The following is a 19,160-nucleotide window of genomic DNA, read 5'->3' as shown; positions in this document are numbered from 1 at the left end:
TAAGCACTTATTATATACTATTAGTAATGTGAAGTTAAATGTCAAATGTTCATTTCCTGTTGAACTGGCATTCAAATAAAGCTAATCCCAAAGAGAGACATAAAGAGAACATTAAGTGAAGGACGAGGCTTTACTCTAACCTAATTACATGGCCTTTGTATAAAAAAAAAAGTCATCATTTTGATAAGATATTGATTTAGGCGCAGCCAGAAGCCACTGAGTAGCACATCAGTATGCCTCACCATGCTGCTGGAGGCAGCCGTCTGAGACATTCGTCACCTGCCCGCCTCGTGTGGACGGACGCCGTGCTGTAATCTATCGGAAATGCTTTTCTTTAGGCGCCACACAACTTGGTTGTGGATTTGGCTGTTGATGGAACGAGTGAACGCAGACACAAGCAGAGGGGCCAGTTTGATCTGGGTTCACAAAGTGTATTTTCCACACATACATTCTCACATACTCGCAAACATGTGGGCACCGTAACACACACACACACACACACACACACACACACATAAAGCCGATGGTATTGTTAATTTACATAATTCTCTCTCTACCAACAAACCATTTGTGACTCTACCTGGACCATGTGGACCAAACAACAGGCCCTTTGTTGGTTTAATGCCATTCCTTTTTTTTTTTAAACTATCCCATGGTGCACTGCATCCAAACACCGGCTGTGTTTCCACATTAGCATCCGGGTGCCAGAAATTACACTCGAGTGAGACATTAAACGAATTGTTCAACATTTTGGAAAATATGTTTATTTGCCAAGCGTTTGATGAGTAGGTCGATATCACTCTCATATCGTTACAGTAAATATGAAGCTGAAGCCAGGAGACAATTTAGCTTAGCATAGCATAACGACTGGAAACGGGGGGGAAAAAGTTAGCCAAGCTCCAAAGTGTTAAAACGACCAGTTGTAGTTACACCAGGGGTTATAAGACAAACTTCCTGGCGGGGAGCACTGACTCCACAAAGCCCCATTGTAAAACTGCAATTTATGGTTTTCACACTTCATGTATCACATGTTAATAAGTGAGTTGTAGAGGTGCTGCTGCCGCTTTCAGTCTTAATGCTAAGGCAAGCTAAGCTAACCTTCTCCTGGCTGTAGCTTAACATTTAACATATGATAGTGGTATCAATCGTATCATCTAACTTCCATAAAGAAAGCTAATGAGCACAACAAAACGTTTTTTGACCATTGGAATCTATGGTAACTTGCAATTACATCTTTTTAAGCTCTTGGCCAACCATTCGGAAGTAAGGAAGTAGGGAGAAATAAGATGAACGTGTGTGTGTTCTAAAACGACGGCTAACCTTTGCACCTGCAGTATATTGTAACACAGTGTGAAAATCCTACGAGGAGGAAAAACGAATAAGGAGCTGGGGGAATGTCCTCTTTTCACAGATCATCGGATTGGATTAGTTAAGACACCCAGCTAGGCCGAAGCAGAGGTGCTGCACGAGTGTACTGCGCGGCGGGACGGCCTATAGGAAAAGAATGGCATCAATCAGAGGTCCACTGCGTCACAACTGCTGTCATCACTGCTTCATAAAAGAAAAGAAAAATAAAGCTTCCCTACCTCCTCCTCCTCCTCCCAAAACTGCAACCCTCCCTTTCCTCCCGAGCCCCCTCTGTTCTCTCATCCTCCCTCCTTCCCTTGTTTCAGTTCAACTCTTCCCTCCCCTCCCTCCCTCTGTTTCTCCACCCATCCCTCTCTCTACTTCTGCATGTCACACTGCAGCAGTAGGACGATGGAGGGGTCGGACTTGGCGGCCTCTTTGAACTCTTCCAGGGAGATCTCATCGTTGTGGTCCTTGTCCATCTTGGAGAAGATCTTGTCCACGCGCTGCTGCGGGGTCAGCCCGTCCTCGTTCATACGCATCATGATCACAGTGCCGACCATCTTGTAGATGGCCTGCAGAGGGGGGAGGGGAAAAGAGAGCGAGACATTGTCTTCAAATGCATGAATAATAGAGAGGATTTCAGATAAGAACCAGTAAAACCTCGCAAGCACGTACCTCGATGATCTCCAGCATCTCCATGCGTGTGATCTTTCCATCCCCGTCCAGATCATACATGTTGAAGGCCCAGTTGAGTTTCTGCTCGAAGCTGCCCCTGGAGGTGATGGACAAGGCGCAGATGAACTCCCTGAAGTCGATCGTGCCGTCGCCGTTCTTGTCAAACGTCCGAAATGCGTGCTGGGCGAACTTTGAGGCATCACCGTATGGGAAAAACTGAAGAGTAAAGAAAAATAGAAAAGAAAAATAAGGTGACAGTTACATTGTGCTTCATGAAAGATGCTATTGAAATGCATTATGGCCAGGGTTTATCGTTTTTTTTTTTTCAGGCCTTAAAAGAGTCGCTCTCTCTGACCCAAAACAACATAACCTTTCTATGTAACATCCCAACGATGCGCTGAGTCATTTCAAAGGTAACTTTTTTTCATTTTATATAACTATGGAAAGAATTAGAACAATTTTCACTGCAGGCAATAACACAGTGTTACCCTGCACTGTGTAAAGACCTCCGCCCTACTTGTTGCTTCATGCCTCTTTTCATGCCTCTCTTCTGCCCTCACCTTAACATAGAGCTGCTGAAACTCCTCCAGGTTGAGGATGCCAGAGGGACAGTCTTTGAGGAAGCCTTTGTACCACTGCTTCAGCTCCGCCTCGTTGAATTCGGTGCTCTTGGTCAGGTCGTCCAGAACCTCCGGAGCCAGCTTGCTGTTGTGTTTCCCCATGATGCTTCACCTCTCTGGGGTGAGGGGGACACAGGGAGAGAGAGAGAGAGAGAGAGAGAGAGAGAGAGAGAGAGAGAGAGAGAGAGAGAGAGAGAGAGAGAGAGAGGGAGAGAGAGACGCAGGTGAGGATGTGCTACAAACCACAGCAACAGCAGTAATGCCTGTGTGTTGTTGCTACAGCACAGGTCTCTGAGGAGGGATGCAGACAAGGAATTACCTGCAGAGTAACACATGCAGAGCAGAGCTATATTTTCTTCATGTGGCTTTAAGTGTTAAAATAAACATTTTAAAACATTCACACATATATACACTATAGTGCATTTTCTTAGCAAGCCATTTAATCCTATTTTCAAAAATGTATTCCACTGAAAATAATAGTGAACGTGATATTTTGCTTGTAAGATTAGCTATTTGTTTGTAATGTCTTAAGTCAAAGGCAGATAAGGGTGGTTTGGTTGGGGCAGTGCTCTTAGGCCTTTTGTCAAACATGACATTTTAGTCGCTAAGCTTTCTGCTTTAGATATCTCGCTAGATATCGTGAGGATTGCTTTTTCTGACCCTGAAGGATAATATCCGTGTGCCCCAAGGTTCCATATTAGGCCCTTCCCTGTTTGGTGTCCATACAAACGACATGCATTTAGTTTTTACTGAAGTTCAAACACAAACGTATGCAGATGATGCAGTTTTCTATAATCATGGAACTAGGAAACCCAGAAGTGGCTCATGACTCTTATCACTCTAACCTCCATAATCACCTTGTGGAAGTAAAGCCTCTGATAGCATCACCGATATTTTGGCCATAAAATGGCCCATTACCCCGGCTCCTCGCCGCACACATATTCACATGGCTGAAGACCACTGCAGTGCCTTCATGACGCCATCCCTGACTCATAGCCCTGTCTGACAGCTTTTAGCACTTTGACACCAGGACGCAGCCGAGCCAGGCGGCCACAAATCCTCCTCTAAATTGCAAAGAGAGTGGACAGGGGACAGTTTAGAGGCTGAAATATCATCCTGTCATGCTTTATGTCGAGTGAGTCATGCAGAGAGGGGCAACAGAACCCCAAGACACTCCAAAACTGTACAAATATTTTGGACTGTATTCCTGTGACAAGTGCGAGTCACTGTAGGAGAGCCAAGCGCTTAGAGGAATAAAGGACATTAGTGGGACACAGGACATTCCAGCATTACATTATTTTGAAAAGGTCACCTGTAAATCACAAAATAAAAATCTTTCTCTCTTCTCAGAAACTCATCTTACAGTTGTTTGAGAAGAGAAAAGAGTAAGTGCTGTTCATTCAGGCAATGATAAATATTAAAGGAGTTCCAATCACCGAATGGGTCGGCAGGGTGTGCATCTGTTCACCACAGTCCTGTCCAATCCAGACGTCTCTGACTTTGTTATTGCCAGAAAATAGCTTCTATTATATATTAACCCAGCATGTGTCAAGCATAAAAGAGCAAACGTTAAGTGTTCCATTTCCACAAAGGACTTTTGAAATTGTGCAGTGACACAAATGGATCCCTTCAGAGATGACTCAAGATTTTTTAAGGTTTGGACTTCTTTTTTTTTTCAAGCCATTTGTGTGATGAGCAAGCGCTCGTGTTCGCTTCGACACGTGCACACACAGTTTCACAAGGTTAACTGCTCATGTTTTTGCAGCATCGCCTGTAGTAACATTTTCCACTGATGGCAGGAGGTCACTTTGGAGGGACTATAGTTAAACTAGACGTGTTCCACTTCACACGCTCACTTAAAGTCCAAATGAAACCGAAGACAGAGTGTCTTTAGCGTCTGAACAGTGACATATTTCACAATGAAACAGAATAATTGAGCAGTTTTGGTACACTTTGGAGGACGGAGAAGGAGAAATATGACGGAAACTTGACAGATTTTCTGCGGGCAGAACATGCAGATGAACGTCGGTAGAACTCATTCATCCGTTCTGTGCTCACCGAAAAAGTTTGCCTGCACTACAATGACAAAGAACCGGTTGTAAAAACGTTTACATTGAATTCATTTTTTACCTTAGCCATCATTATTTTGCAAACGTTTCAAACCGTTTAACAAAAGAGAAATTTACATTAATAGAGATTTTAATGTGTGACAATGTAATGACTCTCTGCCTCAAGCAGTAGATATTTCAGCTTGTTGCACCAACAATGACTACACTACACTTTAATTACACTTTAAATCACAAACTTCTGCGATATTACATGTAAACCTCTTTTTAAACTTCAGTTCAGGTTTAATTAGAATTAATTTATTTTTTCGTTACTGTGCTGTTGTCCATATTGCTCTAGTAATTGATTCACGTAATTGCATTTTTCTCTAAGGAGGAGAAATTAGAGCTTACCATCATGATTGACAGCATACTTAATAGACACACAAATGTATTTATAGCAGTCTATATTATATCATATTACCTATATATTATCTCCCTTTTGATTTAACTCTAATTTTGTTTTAAATTTGATTTACTAAACCGAGATTCATTTTAAATTGTGCAACAACGCTCTCGCTCAAAACCTGGTTTTGTTAAACTAGAACTAATCTTGATGAAATGATGAAACGAATCGTTGTTGGTGTAATCCAGCCTTAGACCGGACGTTTAACTGTCCCCAGATCACGAGTAGCTCTGTAAATCACTGACTGCATCAACAAAGACACACACATCACAAGTATACAAACTTGTGACACAAGCTGTGGGTTTATTTTGGCTGGTACCCTGCTGGACACACACACACACACACACACACACACACACACAAACACTCTCCACAGAGTTGCAACGTTGTGTCTGACTGAGGCAGATGAGATTTTATCCCTCTGTTAGGGAAGCAAATGAAGCAGATAATGGAGTTTCCAGTGGGTGCCAGTGAGAGGTGTGACTAGTCAGGCGAGCAAACACGTTGGAAGCTGAAATAATCAAAATAAACACCGTTCACGCCAGCAAAACAGGCAACCCGCAGGTTCATTCTAACCGCTCCCGGGTCTGATGCCGCCTAGCTCCAGTCGGTTGCTCGGGTCTCTGCCAGCTCATCTGCCTCAGGCAGACATCCATTGTGGGAGACTATTGAGGTGTTGGAGTTTATCTGGAAGTAACTCTGTCTGTTCCTTTGAGCGAATAAGTCAAATCCCCGTGGAATCAATGAGATGCATTCAGATTAAGTGCCTTATTTGCCATTTTCTCCAAATAACAGCCATTTTGCCTTCCACAAAGAGTGTGATGCTTCTCTAAGTGCAGTAAAAAAAAATCTTTTACGTGTTGCCATGTAAGTCAAATTAGAGTGTGCAGTGTGTTGAAATAACAATTTCCTTGTTGTTGTTAAGAATAACAAAGAATGGAGAGACTGTGTGATGCATACAATATGGACTTTTGATGTTTACGTTTTTGTCGGCAGGTTTCAGACCTCTGAATTGCTGCTCAAATTTACAATTTCTTCCAAGATTTAAAAAGTCCTGGTGTTCTGCTCTTTGCTAGCTGTCAGCTGAAACGAGCTGTAAAACAACCGGCCAATCAGAGCTTTGTGGGCGGGGTTAAAAATAGGGACTTGAACTTTCTATGCCTGAGCCAGAAGAATGGCTGTAAAAAGCAATAGAAAAATTGCTACAAAAATGGAAGGTCATTGTAAGTTGACTTAAAACAGACAGTAACTGGTGAACATAGTGGAGCATTTAGCAGCTTAAGAGTCAGATATTTGTTTCAGGAGTTGGTGGAGACCAAAGCAGAGACAAAATAGCAGTGAAAATTGGACTCACGTTTGTTGAGTAGACACAAACATCACTCCAAATGACAACTAATGTTGCTTTGTGTCTGCTGGATGCGTAATATTATATGATAATATGTCAGGGTTGTGTTTATAGTTTGTTCGGCTGCCTCCAAGTGGCCATAAAAAAGTAATGCTGCTTTAAACTGCTGTACATTTCTTCAATCATCATGAAACTACTCCTGGCAACCACCGCTAATTGGTTAGGGCGTAACAAAACCATACAACCACCCTCCCAACCAGTAATTGGTTAAACATGAACACTATGTGAGGCTGGATAAATTAAGTAATACAAATTGGCAACTCAGCCTGATTATTTGTTTACCTCATTCTGCAAATCTCAGGAACAATTCTGTTGCACCCAGGAAGTGAGTTAGGATCGAATAGCCTGATATCAGCTTCAGTACAAAATCACTAAATCCAGTTTTAGCTTTGATAATCCCAGAACAGCCTGCGAAGAGTCAAATCCCGGGGCCCGAACTATTTCTGCTCTCTCCCTCTGGTGCAAAAAATTAAATATGCCTTATTCCCCAAATGCTGCAATTCCCCAAAAATATACTAAATCAGCCCCGAACGCCTGCTCTGCACATCCCACCAAAGGGATCAATCGGCCTGGCAACATGCTGTTGTCGTGCACGGTGACGTCTTTAAAGGTCTGTTCACGTCAAGACGTGGTGGAGGCCCAAGCACACACACACACACACACACACACACACACACACACACACACACACACACAAATATACGCCAGCTTCAACCAGGGACGACCAGGACATATTACTTCCATCACAAAGAGGCAATACACTAACATATAACGATATAGGAGGAGAGGACAAAGGGAGAAAAGATGAAGAGGTTGTGTGGAAAAATAAAAAAAATAGGGGATGACTCAATCTGGATTCACACGTCTGAGGGAGAAAACAAATAGACGTAGAGAGGGAAACGGGGAGCGAACAAGGCGAGGAAGATGGAGGGGCGGTGAAAGACGAGGCGACTGGCCGATAAGAAGAGCTCGTAGAAAATTGTCCCAACAGGCGTTCAATAGAGAAAGACATGTATCTTATTCAGTCTGAAGGGGCATTAACGCATGTTCATTCCAGCCGTCAGACTGAGAGCAAACACAAAGTCTAATCTGAGTTGTAAATGCGTGGGAGACTGTGTGCGTGTGTGTGTGTGTGTGTGTGTGTGTGTGTGTGTGTGTGTGTGTGTGTGTGTGTTACTGTGTGTATGTGTTTGTCAGCCCAGCTTGATGGCAATCCAGCTGATTGGATAAGCTTCAGTTAAAGATGATTGCGTGCCAGAGTCAGTAGTAATGAAGCTCACATTTTGATGGCAGTTTTCTTAAACTCAAGGCTCTTGTCACGGTTAGCAGGGGAATTTACTCTGGTCTGAAGGAGATCAAATTACACATAAACATCTCAAGAAGACAATTCAGTTACACAGTGCTATCAACAGACACACAAACACTACTTACAACAATCACAGGTGTACAGGTGTACTCCAGGACCCTGTGATGTCACAAGGTCTTCCCCAGTTCTTAACCGGTGAGAGTAACTTTTAAAGGCAACCTATGCTGTGATCGGGTGTCATGGTGAAGGTTTGTGCTCTGGTGATTTGAAATGTACCAGAAGATATGGAGAAATCTGTCCCAGAACGATAAGATAAGAACATAAATAAATCAGATTTGACTAATGTGATAAGAAAAACTATCAAACAATCTAATGGTGTGAAACGGTAAGTGGGTATTCAGGCAACTTGTCCTCCAACAACGGTTCTTATTGATATCTTACAAAAAGTCAGTCCTTATTTCTTGTGTGTTTGCCTATGAATGCGCAGCAACAACGTCAATTTCTTGTCACATGCATAGAAATAAACTTCTGTTTTCACAGGAAACAACTTAGTTAGGTTCAGGCAACACGAGTGCATAGTTAGGCTCAGGAAAAGATGGTAGTTTTGGTTAAAATGACTACAGAAGTGGCGTTACCTAAGCAGGTAAATTACGTGACAAATGTATCAATGTTGGGACACGAACAGCGGTCTCCTGGACAAAAGTCCAGTGTTTTATCCACTCTGTCCTCCTCCTTATGCAGCGCTTGTCCTTGTTTGTAATTACGTAGAAAAAGTATGAATATGAACTTTGTGGGATATATACAAATTAGAATGCATTACCATTCATAGGTACAGCTACGAATGGTAAATGACAACAGCCTAATTCAGGATTTGACCACAACTCAAATCACGCTAGAATTATTCCGCTTTTTTATCAAGAAATGCAAGTTTCCTTTATACTGACAGAACGAGGCGACACGAAGCAAGAATGCAAAGCAGCGGGATTACACTGTCATTACTGTGAGGCCCAGGCACTCTATCTCCAACTCAGCGTAGCCCAGAGGGGGAAAATGTGTTGGTGTCCCTGGGAGTGAAAATGATTAGCCGGGAAAAGCTGTAATTGAGTTGGAAAGGGAGCAAAAATGGGAAGCTATAGGCCTCCGCTGCAATAGTCATTTCCTGTGTGTGTGTGTGTGTGTGTGTGTGTGTGTGTGTGTGTGTGTGTGTGTGTGTGTGTGTGTGGTTGTGTGTTTGCAATGCCAATAACCTTTGTGAGAGTGGAAAAAGTGCAATGGACTGTAGCAGCAATAGGAGAACAATCAATAGGATACCAGTCCAATACCAGCCCTGGCCATACACCGTGAAGCATGTGTGCGTGAGAGGTGGACGGACAGCGTATTGACATGTGGACGATTCACCACACCCTCAATGGTCTTCCTGGCAGCTCGCCAAGCCATCAAAAGTGAAATAGAACAATTTGTTGTCTTGACAACAGTTGCCCCGGCTGGCTGCCAAACAGCCGCCCGGCATGCGGACGGAGCTTTCGGCCAATCAAAACAGTCCATCTGGCAACCTGAGCAACTGGCTGACTGATACATGGGTCTGATGTAAAGGGGGGGGGGGGGGGTTATTGAAAACCTAAATATAGGCCAGTGTTCCACATCCAACTTGATGCTCTGTGTTTGATTAGACAATACAGTCAGACTTAAGTTACAAAAATGAGGACTTGACTAATTTACGTGTGAGTTGACATCTAAAAGTCTAAAGTACTTAGAAACGTTGTCTAGTTGTATTAAGCTGAAGATCAATGAGCAGCTTCAAAGCAGTTTCTGATTTACAGGATTGTTTGCGTCAATGTGGCAACGCACCAAGTATTCAATTAACTGTATCAACCAGAAACTGGTTCGTTTCATTCATAAAATGTTAATTAAATGATCAGGAAATGTACAAATTCTCACACACACATATATATATATATATATATGTAGATCTTTAGCACAATCTAAAAGTCCATATCCTGTAATAGAGGATTTTATCACTCCTATTTGCTGTTTCGTGAAATATAATAACATTGTGAAGCTACCTAAAAGTGTTCTTAATATCCTGATGTTTATTTCTACTATATTGACAAGCCCTAAGTAGTATCAGTTAACAGCCTAGTATGTGTAGAAGTACTATAAATATCCGTAGTAGTTATAGTGATCGTGTTATCACGCTTTACATTTTTGAAAAGTACCAGTGATCGATGCTCTTTACAGAGACCTCGTTGGTGCTGAGGCGTTGCTTCCGATCGGTATGATCCACAAATTATTCTAATCTACATACGTCTCTCAGGTGATTGGCGCAGGAAGGATGCATCGCTATAGAAACGCAGCTCACCTCAGTGCGGTTCAAACTCTAATTTAAGACCAGGCAGCATGTCGAGCCTGGGGAAGAAACACGGGGGACAAAACGGCTGTGTGCCCTGATGAGTCAGCCTCTCTCATAACCTTTATCTCCCATATACATCAAAAAAACATCATCCATTCACTTCAGTATTTATTTAGCGCGCATTTACCGAAGTCCGGGTGACTCATGTCTGAGTGCTGCTGTAATTGTCACCTATTGTTTCTGTCTGCGCCCTGTCAAACCTGCAGTTTTGTACAATGTGGCTAATAATATTCCGGCGACACATTTCAACTCAGAAGTGGAAAGATGCCAGCACGCACGCACACACGCACACACACACACACACACACACACACACACACACACACACACACACACAAAAACACAAAAACACACTTTCATGTATTGCATTTGCCGTGGTGGACAGTTGTTTGGTTGTAAGGCTCAGGTGTGAGAGCGCGAGGCACAAACAAGCTCTAGAACAAATGTCCCGTTTGCACGCACGCGCACACACACACACACACACACACACACACACACACACACACACACACACACACACACACACACAGAAACACACACATGCAGTAGCAGTGCATTTATTGTGTGGTGTGTTGAAAGCATTCTCAGAGAACAGCATGGGACAAACGCCTGCAGCAGTGCTGAACACCGTCCTCTGTTGACATGAACTTTTAATGTGTGCTTCTGATACAGACGCTGGTGCCAGGGGGCCGGTCGACATCTGACAACATACAGAACGACGTCAGAACTCTGTGCTCGAAGCTGCTTTGTGTGTCGTTTGTTTTTATTTGTTTCTAATCCTGCTCTTTAAGTTATGTTTTCTTTTCTTTTGTGTCATTTCAATATTTCCTTTTCTATTTTGTGTGACTTTCCATTCCTGCATGAAGACAAACTTCCCGGTTCTGAAAAGCGAAGCCAATGTGGAAGTGTTTTAAATCGTGCATTCTGTCTACTGACCAGCAGGGGGCGACTCCTCTGGTTGCAAAAAGAAGTCTGGTTGTATAGAAGTCTATGAGAAAATGACTCTACTTCTCTCTTGATTTATTACAGTAAACATTGTAAACATGAGTTTATGGTCTCAATCTCTAGTTTCGAGTGTTTTTCAATAAAGCATGATGTTCATTTAGTAAATTATGGTCCATTTTGAGTCAAACCAAAAGCTTTAGGGCGGGGCTACTGTGATTAACAGGTCGCTGCCACTACAAGAGCCGTACGGCATCTCTACGTCGCTCCTCCTCATTCCAAGGTAACTTCCGTTCATTGGCTGCAAAAATAACAACAAAGCGACAGCCGGAATCCGGGAAATCGCCGAACTTGAGGCTTGAAAACGGCAGTCCACAAACCAATGGGTGACGTCACGATGACGACACCCACTTATTAAATACAGTCTATTCTTTCTTCCCATTTCAGAGTCTTCCCTTCCTGCCTTTGTGTGTTTTCCCGCCTTTGTGATTGTCTGCACCGCCCTGATTGGATCCACCTGTGTCTAATCACCTGCACCTGCCCAGAGTATTTAACCCGCGTTCCCTTCTGTGCCTTCGTCTTATTTCCTTGCGTTCGTGTTCCTGGTTTTTGTGATCTCTGCCTGCTTTTTCCTGACCTCGTTTTTTTGCCTGACCTCGTTTCTGCCTCACGGATCTCCTTTGTACCAAACTGTTTAGAAAACCAACAACTGTTTCTGCACCTTCTTCTGCTCTCTGGGTCGTGCATTTAAGTCCAGTTTTTTTTTTTTCCCCTGTGGTTCCACCAGTCGTAACAAGTTAAACTTAGAAATGAATCACTCCTGCATTTCAGGTGTTGACAGTCACCATATCTTCTCAGCACTCTCTGTATCACATGCAAAATATTCACCAGTCAAGTCCAGCCAAACAGAGACCAAGTCATGACGAGGAGGTAGCTGGTTGTCCAATAACAACTCAACAACAAGACTCCTCCAGTCCTCGTGTCGAGGTGTCCTTGGGGCGAGATACCGGAGCCCACACTGGTCCTGAACGCTGTGCCATCGGTGTGTGTGTGAGAATGATTCGTTAAGATCCTGGTGAGCAGGTGGCACCGCCATCGGTGAATGAATAGGCTCGTTCGACATGAGCTGCGCCTCGCCTGGAAAGTGGGCGAGAGCAGGCGGCGGCAGCAGGCGTTGGGGAAAAAAAACAAAAACGCTGTCAAGTCGGACAGTTTTCAGCCGCCGTCAAAGAATAAACGGGAAGTGCGTCTATCTGTATTGTATGCTATCCTTTGTTCTTTTTATGTCTGCCTGTGTCGCTTTGATATGTGTTGTATAAATAAGCTTTATTATTATATCAATCACACAAGATATGTTTTTAGATTAAACCGTCAGTGCACAACAGGAGACTAATAGTCGACCGTTAAATATTACAATGATACAGAAAAATAGGATGTTCTACAAAAAACGTGGCGTTTGTTGTCAAATCTAAAAGCGAATCAGCCCTTTGACATCCGTCGACAGCCAGGCGTTTCCCATCATGCATTGGGTCATGCAGTCGGCGGAGAGCTACACTGCGGCGCCTGGCTCTAAAAACTGCGGCCGCCTCGGTCTCGCGAGCTCATCGTCGACCACGTGTGCGTGACTCCAGAGCGAGTCGGGATCAAGTCGCTCACAAATCTAACCGGCATGCATTGCGCGGCGAGATCGGCGGTGATCGATCCTGCAGGACTGGGTCACCTCGAACGAGTCCTGACAATACAGAGTCCTCTTTGTCTGACAACCGAGGCACGACTGAGGAACAACGCAGTCGATTCCGAGATGAGACCTTCAAAAAGAGATTGATCTTGAGTAGTACTAAGGATTTGTTTTTTACAATCTACTGGAACATATTTACCACAACGGGTTGAATGCTGAATGACGTGTAGCACATAACTCAACTGTGGTTTCAGGGTTTTTTTTTTTCTTGTCATTGCAAACTAATTAATCATTTTCATATTTAGAGTCTACAACCTGAGATGGACTGTTTCGCTAATGTCGCCAGCGTCTCTGATTGTTTCGGTTTTGGCACCGGCTCTTTGGACTCGACAAACTTTGGCCCATTGACTTATTTTGAATGTATTTTTGACATTTTGCTACCTCAGATCTGATAAACAAGAGAAGTGAGCAGTGAGCAGATCATGATCTATTGAATTACATATTGCAGGTGTAATAGTCCTCGCTCCATTTGTTCTGACTGAATATCTGCGTAACCGACTATGTGGAGGCATTTTATTGTCCAGTCATCCGGCGATTCTTTTAAACCAGGGTAGACTGGAGTATATCCCAGCATGCATTGGGCCTGAGGCAGGCTTTACTCTGACAGGATGTCAGTCTATCGCAAGGCTGACTCATACAGTATAGACTGGACTAGACGCATTCGCACCCACATTCACACCTCGGGGGCAATTTCTGTGTCACTTCACTTCAGACTGTTGGAGGAAACCGGAGCACTCAGACACAGATTTGAACCGGTGACCTGTAAGAAAACCAACCACTGAAGCCCTGGTATTTTATTACAACCCTGTCTCCTACTGAATTAAGTTCCACCACAACTGAACTGCATTCTCATATTGTTTCGAGAGAAGAGTATTTTGTTCTGGATCACGGTCGCAGTGTTTTGTAAATTGAAAAAAAACTTTTCTTTTGGCAAAAAAACTACTTTTGTTACGTTTAGTAAAGCTTGGCTTGGTTGTAAACAAAATAAGTCAATGTTGACTTTTGGGTTTTACGGGAAAAAACGATTCCATTGGTACGTAATTGACTATATTTCTGTTGTATGGGAACGTAATTCAAAGGAGACCAGGCTGTTTATTGTGCAGCCAATCAGGGTTGGCCAAACGTTTGTATTGAGTATTGAGAAAATGAGTCTGTATCTGCTGTTTTTTAAATTAAATTTCAATTAATTAACCTTAAAACTTTGTGGTCTACTAAGATATTATGATGTTATACGTGCATCTGTTAATAAATAAAGTTAAAACAGACACACATATTGGTTTCTATTGAGGACCGAAAGGACCGAGTTAAAAGATTACGACGCAAATGTAATTCTATTAGTCTAATATCAAGATGTAACAAAGATAATTTCACTAACAGCTATAGTGTTTAAACTAACTCACTTACATGCAGTGCAATTTATACATGCTCAAGCCATACTGTAGTTTATTTTTTTTAATGAGCAATGGGCTGATTCAGCTTAATATGCTTGTCCATCCAATCTTATAAATGTCACAGGCTCAAAGTCAAAATGTAACTTATGAATACCAACTAAATGTATTTAATAAATAAATAAATTTAGAATTCGTATTAAATGAAATAAATGATCTCTGTCTTCGCTGTACGATCCTCACTCTCTGGTGTTCGTCACCTCATCCATTACTCTCTTGTGTCTGTTAAGCCGCTGGAGAACTCTCCACCAATGGTGTCCACTGATAACTGTGGTGTTCATTAGTTATCAGCCGGCTACGCCAAAATCCTTCACTCATCATTCCTTTGTTGTTGCTCAACCACTATCAGCTGGTCCATGAGTGTGTGTCTCACACACACACACACACACACACACACACACACACACACACACACACACACACACACACACACACACACACACACACACACACTCACACACACACACACATCCTCATATTCCAACATCTGTCTCCCTGGGTAATAAAGCATGTGATGGGAATGGATGAATCAATCAGTCAAGGGACACACACATGCAGCAGCCACCTTCTACACACACACACACACACACACACACACACACACACACACACACACACAATGAGTCGGCCACAGGCTTACGACAAAATGGAAGTGATACAAATACAAAGGGAGGGAAAGAAAGAGATACAAAAAAGTGTGTGTGTGTGTGTGTGTGTGTGTGTGTGTGTGTGTGTGGTTGGCCATGGGTGTCGCAGCATCATTCATCTGCTGCTGAATGAAGACAACGGAAAAACAAACGGCACACACATGCACGGACGCAGGCAGGAAATTGTAGTGCAACGTGTTGCTCTGAGCTGACGTTACTGTGCTCCACAAACGGGGGATCAATAGGTATTTCCAGAGTATAGAGGAAGTCGCTCATGTGATCCCCCCATCCAGGGATCTATCAATGAGCTGTTATGTGTAACCGTAGCTTCTTTCCACCTCCTGTGGTAAATGGCAGGGAGCTATGACTGTGACTATCCTGCAGAGACCCAAACAATCCACTTACTGCATCTTTAGGTAAAAAGCCTGTTGCTCATAGACACCCAAAATGATGGCGGCGGATCACATGGAGGCTCTAAAGCGAAACAATATACACGGCTGAGTAGCACTTCTGTAAATCCTGGAAGGACTTACAGTAACAATGCACCGTTTTGAGATACCATAAATGAGAAAAAGCGACGGGTATGTTTCTAAACGGTCTTAAAGGCGTTTAGTAGTGAAAGCTTGGTGTTCTTTATTTTGGATTATCACTCAACAGAGTGTACTTAGAGTTTCAGTACACTCTTAAGTTAAGTACTGCAGCTATACGATCAGGATCCTGCAGTCTGTGCTCTCGACAGTTAGAAGTACAGTCCTTGATGGAAAGACCAACATCTAAAGAACACACAAATTTGACAATGATATCACTCCTAAAGGGATTTATTGTTGCTAGTCCATGTATTAAAAGTTCAGTCCAAGTTATTCATGTTTTTGATGCCAAGTCTGAAGAGCGTTAAAGCTGCATTCTCTCTAATGGCCATCAGGGGGCGACTCCTCTGGTTGCATAGACGTCTATGAGAAAATTACTCTACTTCTCTCTTGATTTATTCCCTCAGTAAACATTGTAAACATGAGTTTATGGTCTCAGTCTCTAGTTTCAAGTCTTCTTCAACACAGCATGATGTTCATTTAGTACATGATGGTGGACATTTTAATAGTTTGTACAGTTGTACCTACTAAAGCGCCCACTGAGTGTTTATTTAATATATCATGTAAAAACTCTCTGTGAACAATCCTGCAGTTGTTGTGCAGAAAGCAGTGATTGATTGGTCATTTCGAGGCACATAGAGGCTCTTTAAACAGCAGAACAGATTAGAATGATGATGGTTGTGAAAACTCCCTGGTGGGACGTTCAGCACCACTCCAGACAGCCTGACTCCTAAACTATGCACCGTCTTCTGAGAGTGTAAACGTGGGTTGCAGTAAGTAAAGCAGAAGAGGTCCAACTCTGTTTTTCGGCTTAATTAACAGCCAAGACGAAACAATCATACTGCTGCAAAACCACATTATATCTGCATTGATACATTCATGCATCACCTAGAGCTAACACATAATGTGACAGAGTTGCAAAAATGTGCCTCCTTCACGGGCAACGACACCCGTCGTGCACTAAAGATCCGCCATCATGTAGATGCGCCCATCGCTGGTGCATTTGTGTCATCGAATCGTGTATATATATATGAAAGCGATCGATGCATAGATCCAGCGAGGCGCGTAAATACGCAGACGCAACCTGCGGGTCAGTCGCTGTGATGCAATAACTCCTCTGGTGTGACCCTCTTGATGCACAGCCCAGTGCCTGAAGGGCCACCGGTGATGTGGACCAGCCCGCACACGGCACACATCGGCAGCCGGTCCCTATTGATGGTGCGGGACCGGGAGTCATTCACATAGAGGACTGGTTCACGCGGATAGAACTGAACCGCTCCTTCCCCCTGCTGCGATCTGCTGCGTTTCTCTCCGACTTTACTCGTGCGAACCACTTTAAAATGACTTTGAAGGCCAAACGGTGAGACTTGAAGCTCCACCAACTCTTTGTGCACAGAGGAGTTGCTGCAACTACCAGCCACTCAGAAGGCACCCACACCCTGCAGCAGCATTGCTCAAGCACAGACAAATAAACACATATGATTCAACATTATCAATGCACTACATGTGCAGAGCAGAGAGCCCAGACGCCGCGGAGCGACACGCAGGTTAAAGAGCCTTATTATGTTCATCATCGATTGCTCCGGGAGCATGAAGGACATTCTGGCACCGACTTCCCCGGCACAACACGAGCACTATCATGTTTGCCGCCTCCAACGGCAGATAGGGTCAACAGAGAGATCCCTTTTCTTGAAAACAAGGGGGGGGTCGCATGTTGGGTTGCCTCTTCAGCCCCGAGCGCCCTTAAGCAAGACACTGAACCCCCCCCCCCCCTCAATAAGGCAGTCCAGTATAATTGCAACCTTGACTTGAGTGATTTGTAGTAATAAGTGTAACACTCGGGTTGATGGTTCAGTTCCTCCTGAAGACACCTGACACACCTTTTGATTATACACAGATTCGTAAAGCCCTCTGAGGCACATTTGTGATTGCCTCATCACCTATTGTTTCTCTCAGTATAGGAATCAAAACCAGTTAAAAGGAACACGTGACACATTTTGACCAACACTTATACACACATTGATAACATGATGGCACAAAGACATCAAATGTCCTCCACTTACCCTGTAATGTTAGGAAGAAGAAGAAGCTCCTCGCAGCTTTAAAACAGATGCCGCTTCTAATATCACCGCACTGTTTTGGTCCAAAGCAGTTCCTCCCTCATGCAAAATAACCTTCGCGTCTAACTCACCTCTCTCTCTCTCTCTCTCTCTCTCTCTCTCTCTCTCTCTCTCTGTGGAAGAAGATGAATGAACCGCTGCGTCTCCCTTGCCAACACATTTGCATTAGGGGTCGCCTCCCCCCCCGCGCCACGATTGGCTGGGACGCCGTTTAAAGGTGGATCCTCTTCGTCTGATTCGACGGAGCGGCTTGTCAATAGGAAGCTCGCGTGTGGCAGCACCAGAGAGAGAGAGAGAGAGAGAGAGAGAGAGAGAGAGAGAGAGAGAGAGAGAGAGAGAGAGAGAGAGAGAGAGAGAGAGAGAGAGAGAGAGAGAGAGAGAGAGAGAGAGAGAGAGAGAGAGAGAGAGAGAGAGAGAGAGGCAATATTGTAAAAAGCTATAAAGGACAATCAAACAAAAGTCTAACCAGAAGAAAAAAAAACACATGATAAAATACACATGATAACTAATATATTAGTATATTATTTATTAATTCATTATTATAATAATAATAGAGGCAAATTAACCGAATTTATGCAGAAGATTGATTTGACATTTATTGACATAATTTGTGTCCCTGTGAAGTTACTTGTCCCCCTGATATAGGAAGATTTGCCACAGGGACCCACTACCAGACAGGTCCTCAAAATGAAGTGATGAAGAAGGACGTCTGTCGTTAAAGTCCCCCTCGTTCCTCCACATGGTGTTTGAGCTTCACTGAATGATGCCAGTCGTGCAGAGTTTAATGCAGAAAGGGGAAAGACGAAGAGCAACGTGAGCAACAGTGGATCAAGAATAGAAGAACTCACAAGTCACTGCTGATAGACACTGGAGGCGTAGCATCCAAATGTTTGCCGATTCAACAGATTCCTGTTTCAGTGTCAAGTGCGCAGTATTGCCTGTAACAAGCAGGGATTTACCCGTGAACTAGGGTAAGCACTAACGGAATATCGGCTGAACTGTGGACTGACAAACCTATTCAATCTAACAACTCGGCAGAATGCAGAGGGTCCAAAGAAAAACAGGTTTCCAAAAAACAGTTAGAGCTCAATTACAGTAACAATCGACGGTCACTTCCGCTGTTGTGGACTGGAAAACAAATTCAAAATCGAAGGTGTTTGAATTTCTCTTCTTTTGGGGCCAAAGTGTAAATACACTAATATAACGAGTGATTTTGAATGGCAGTTTATACACTGAGACGTCCACTGCAAGTCATACCGATACAGACTCACAAGAACGGAGTCAAGGAACATTCCCATATTGCATCTATTGAGTGTGGGAGAAAAGCTCCAGGTGTCACTCTGGGAGATGAAGAACTTTTGTCTCTGAATAGCACAAAAGTCATTTTAAGGGAGCAGTGAC

The 19,160-nt window shown here is 43.4% G+C and overlaps 1 protein-coding gene across 1 annotated transcript; it reads right to left on the bottom strand.

Moving 5' to 3' along the window:
- Positions 1 to 1,710: 1,710 nt before the first annotated feature.
- On the bottom strand, positions 1,711 to 17,868 carry hpcal4 (hippocalcin like 4). The gene is made up of 4 exons (XM_068731256.1): positions 17,703 to 17,868; positions 2,586 to 2,761; positions 2,026 to 2,241; positions 1,711 to 1,922 (listed from the first exon to the last, which is right to left on the bottom strand). Exons 2-4 carry the CDS (start codon positions 2,745 to 2,747, stop codon positions 1,725 to 1,727), a joined length of 576 nt encoding a protein of 191 aa, XP_068587357.1. The 5' UTR covers positions 2,748 to 2,761; positions 17,703 to 17,868; the 3' UTR covers positions 1,711 to 1,724.
- Between the last annotated feature and the right edge of the window lie 1,292 nt (positions 17,869 to 19,160).

The sequence above is a fragment of the Cebidichthys violaceus genome, unplaced genomic scaffold (genome assembly GCF_023349555.1).
Source record: "Cebidichthys violaceus isolate CVI_PGR_0920_01 unplaced genomic scaffold, fCebVio1.0.p SCAF_50, whole genome shotgun sequence".
Classification (NCBI taxonomy): domain Eukaryota; kingdom Metazoa; phylum Chordata; class Actinopteri; order Perciformes; family Stichaeidae; genus Cebidichthys; species Cebidichthys violaceus.
This window is presented reverse-complemented; position numbering and strand designations above follow the sequence as displayed.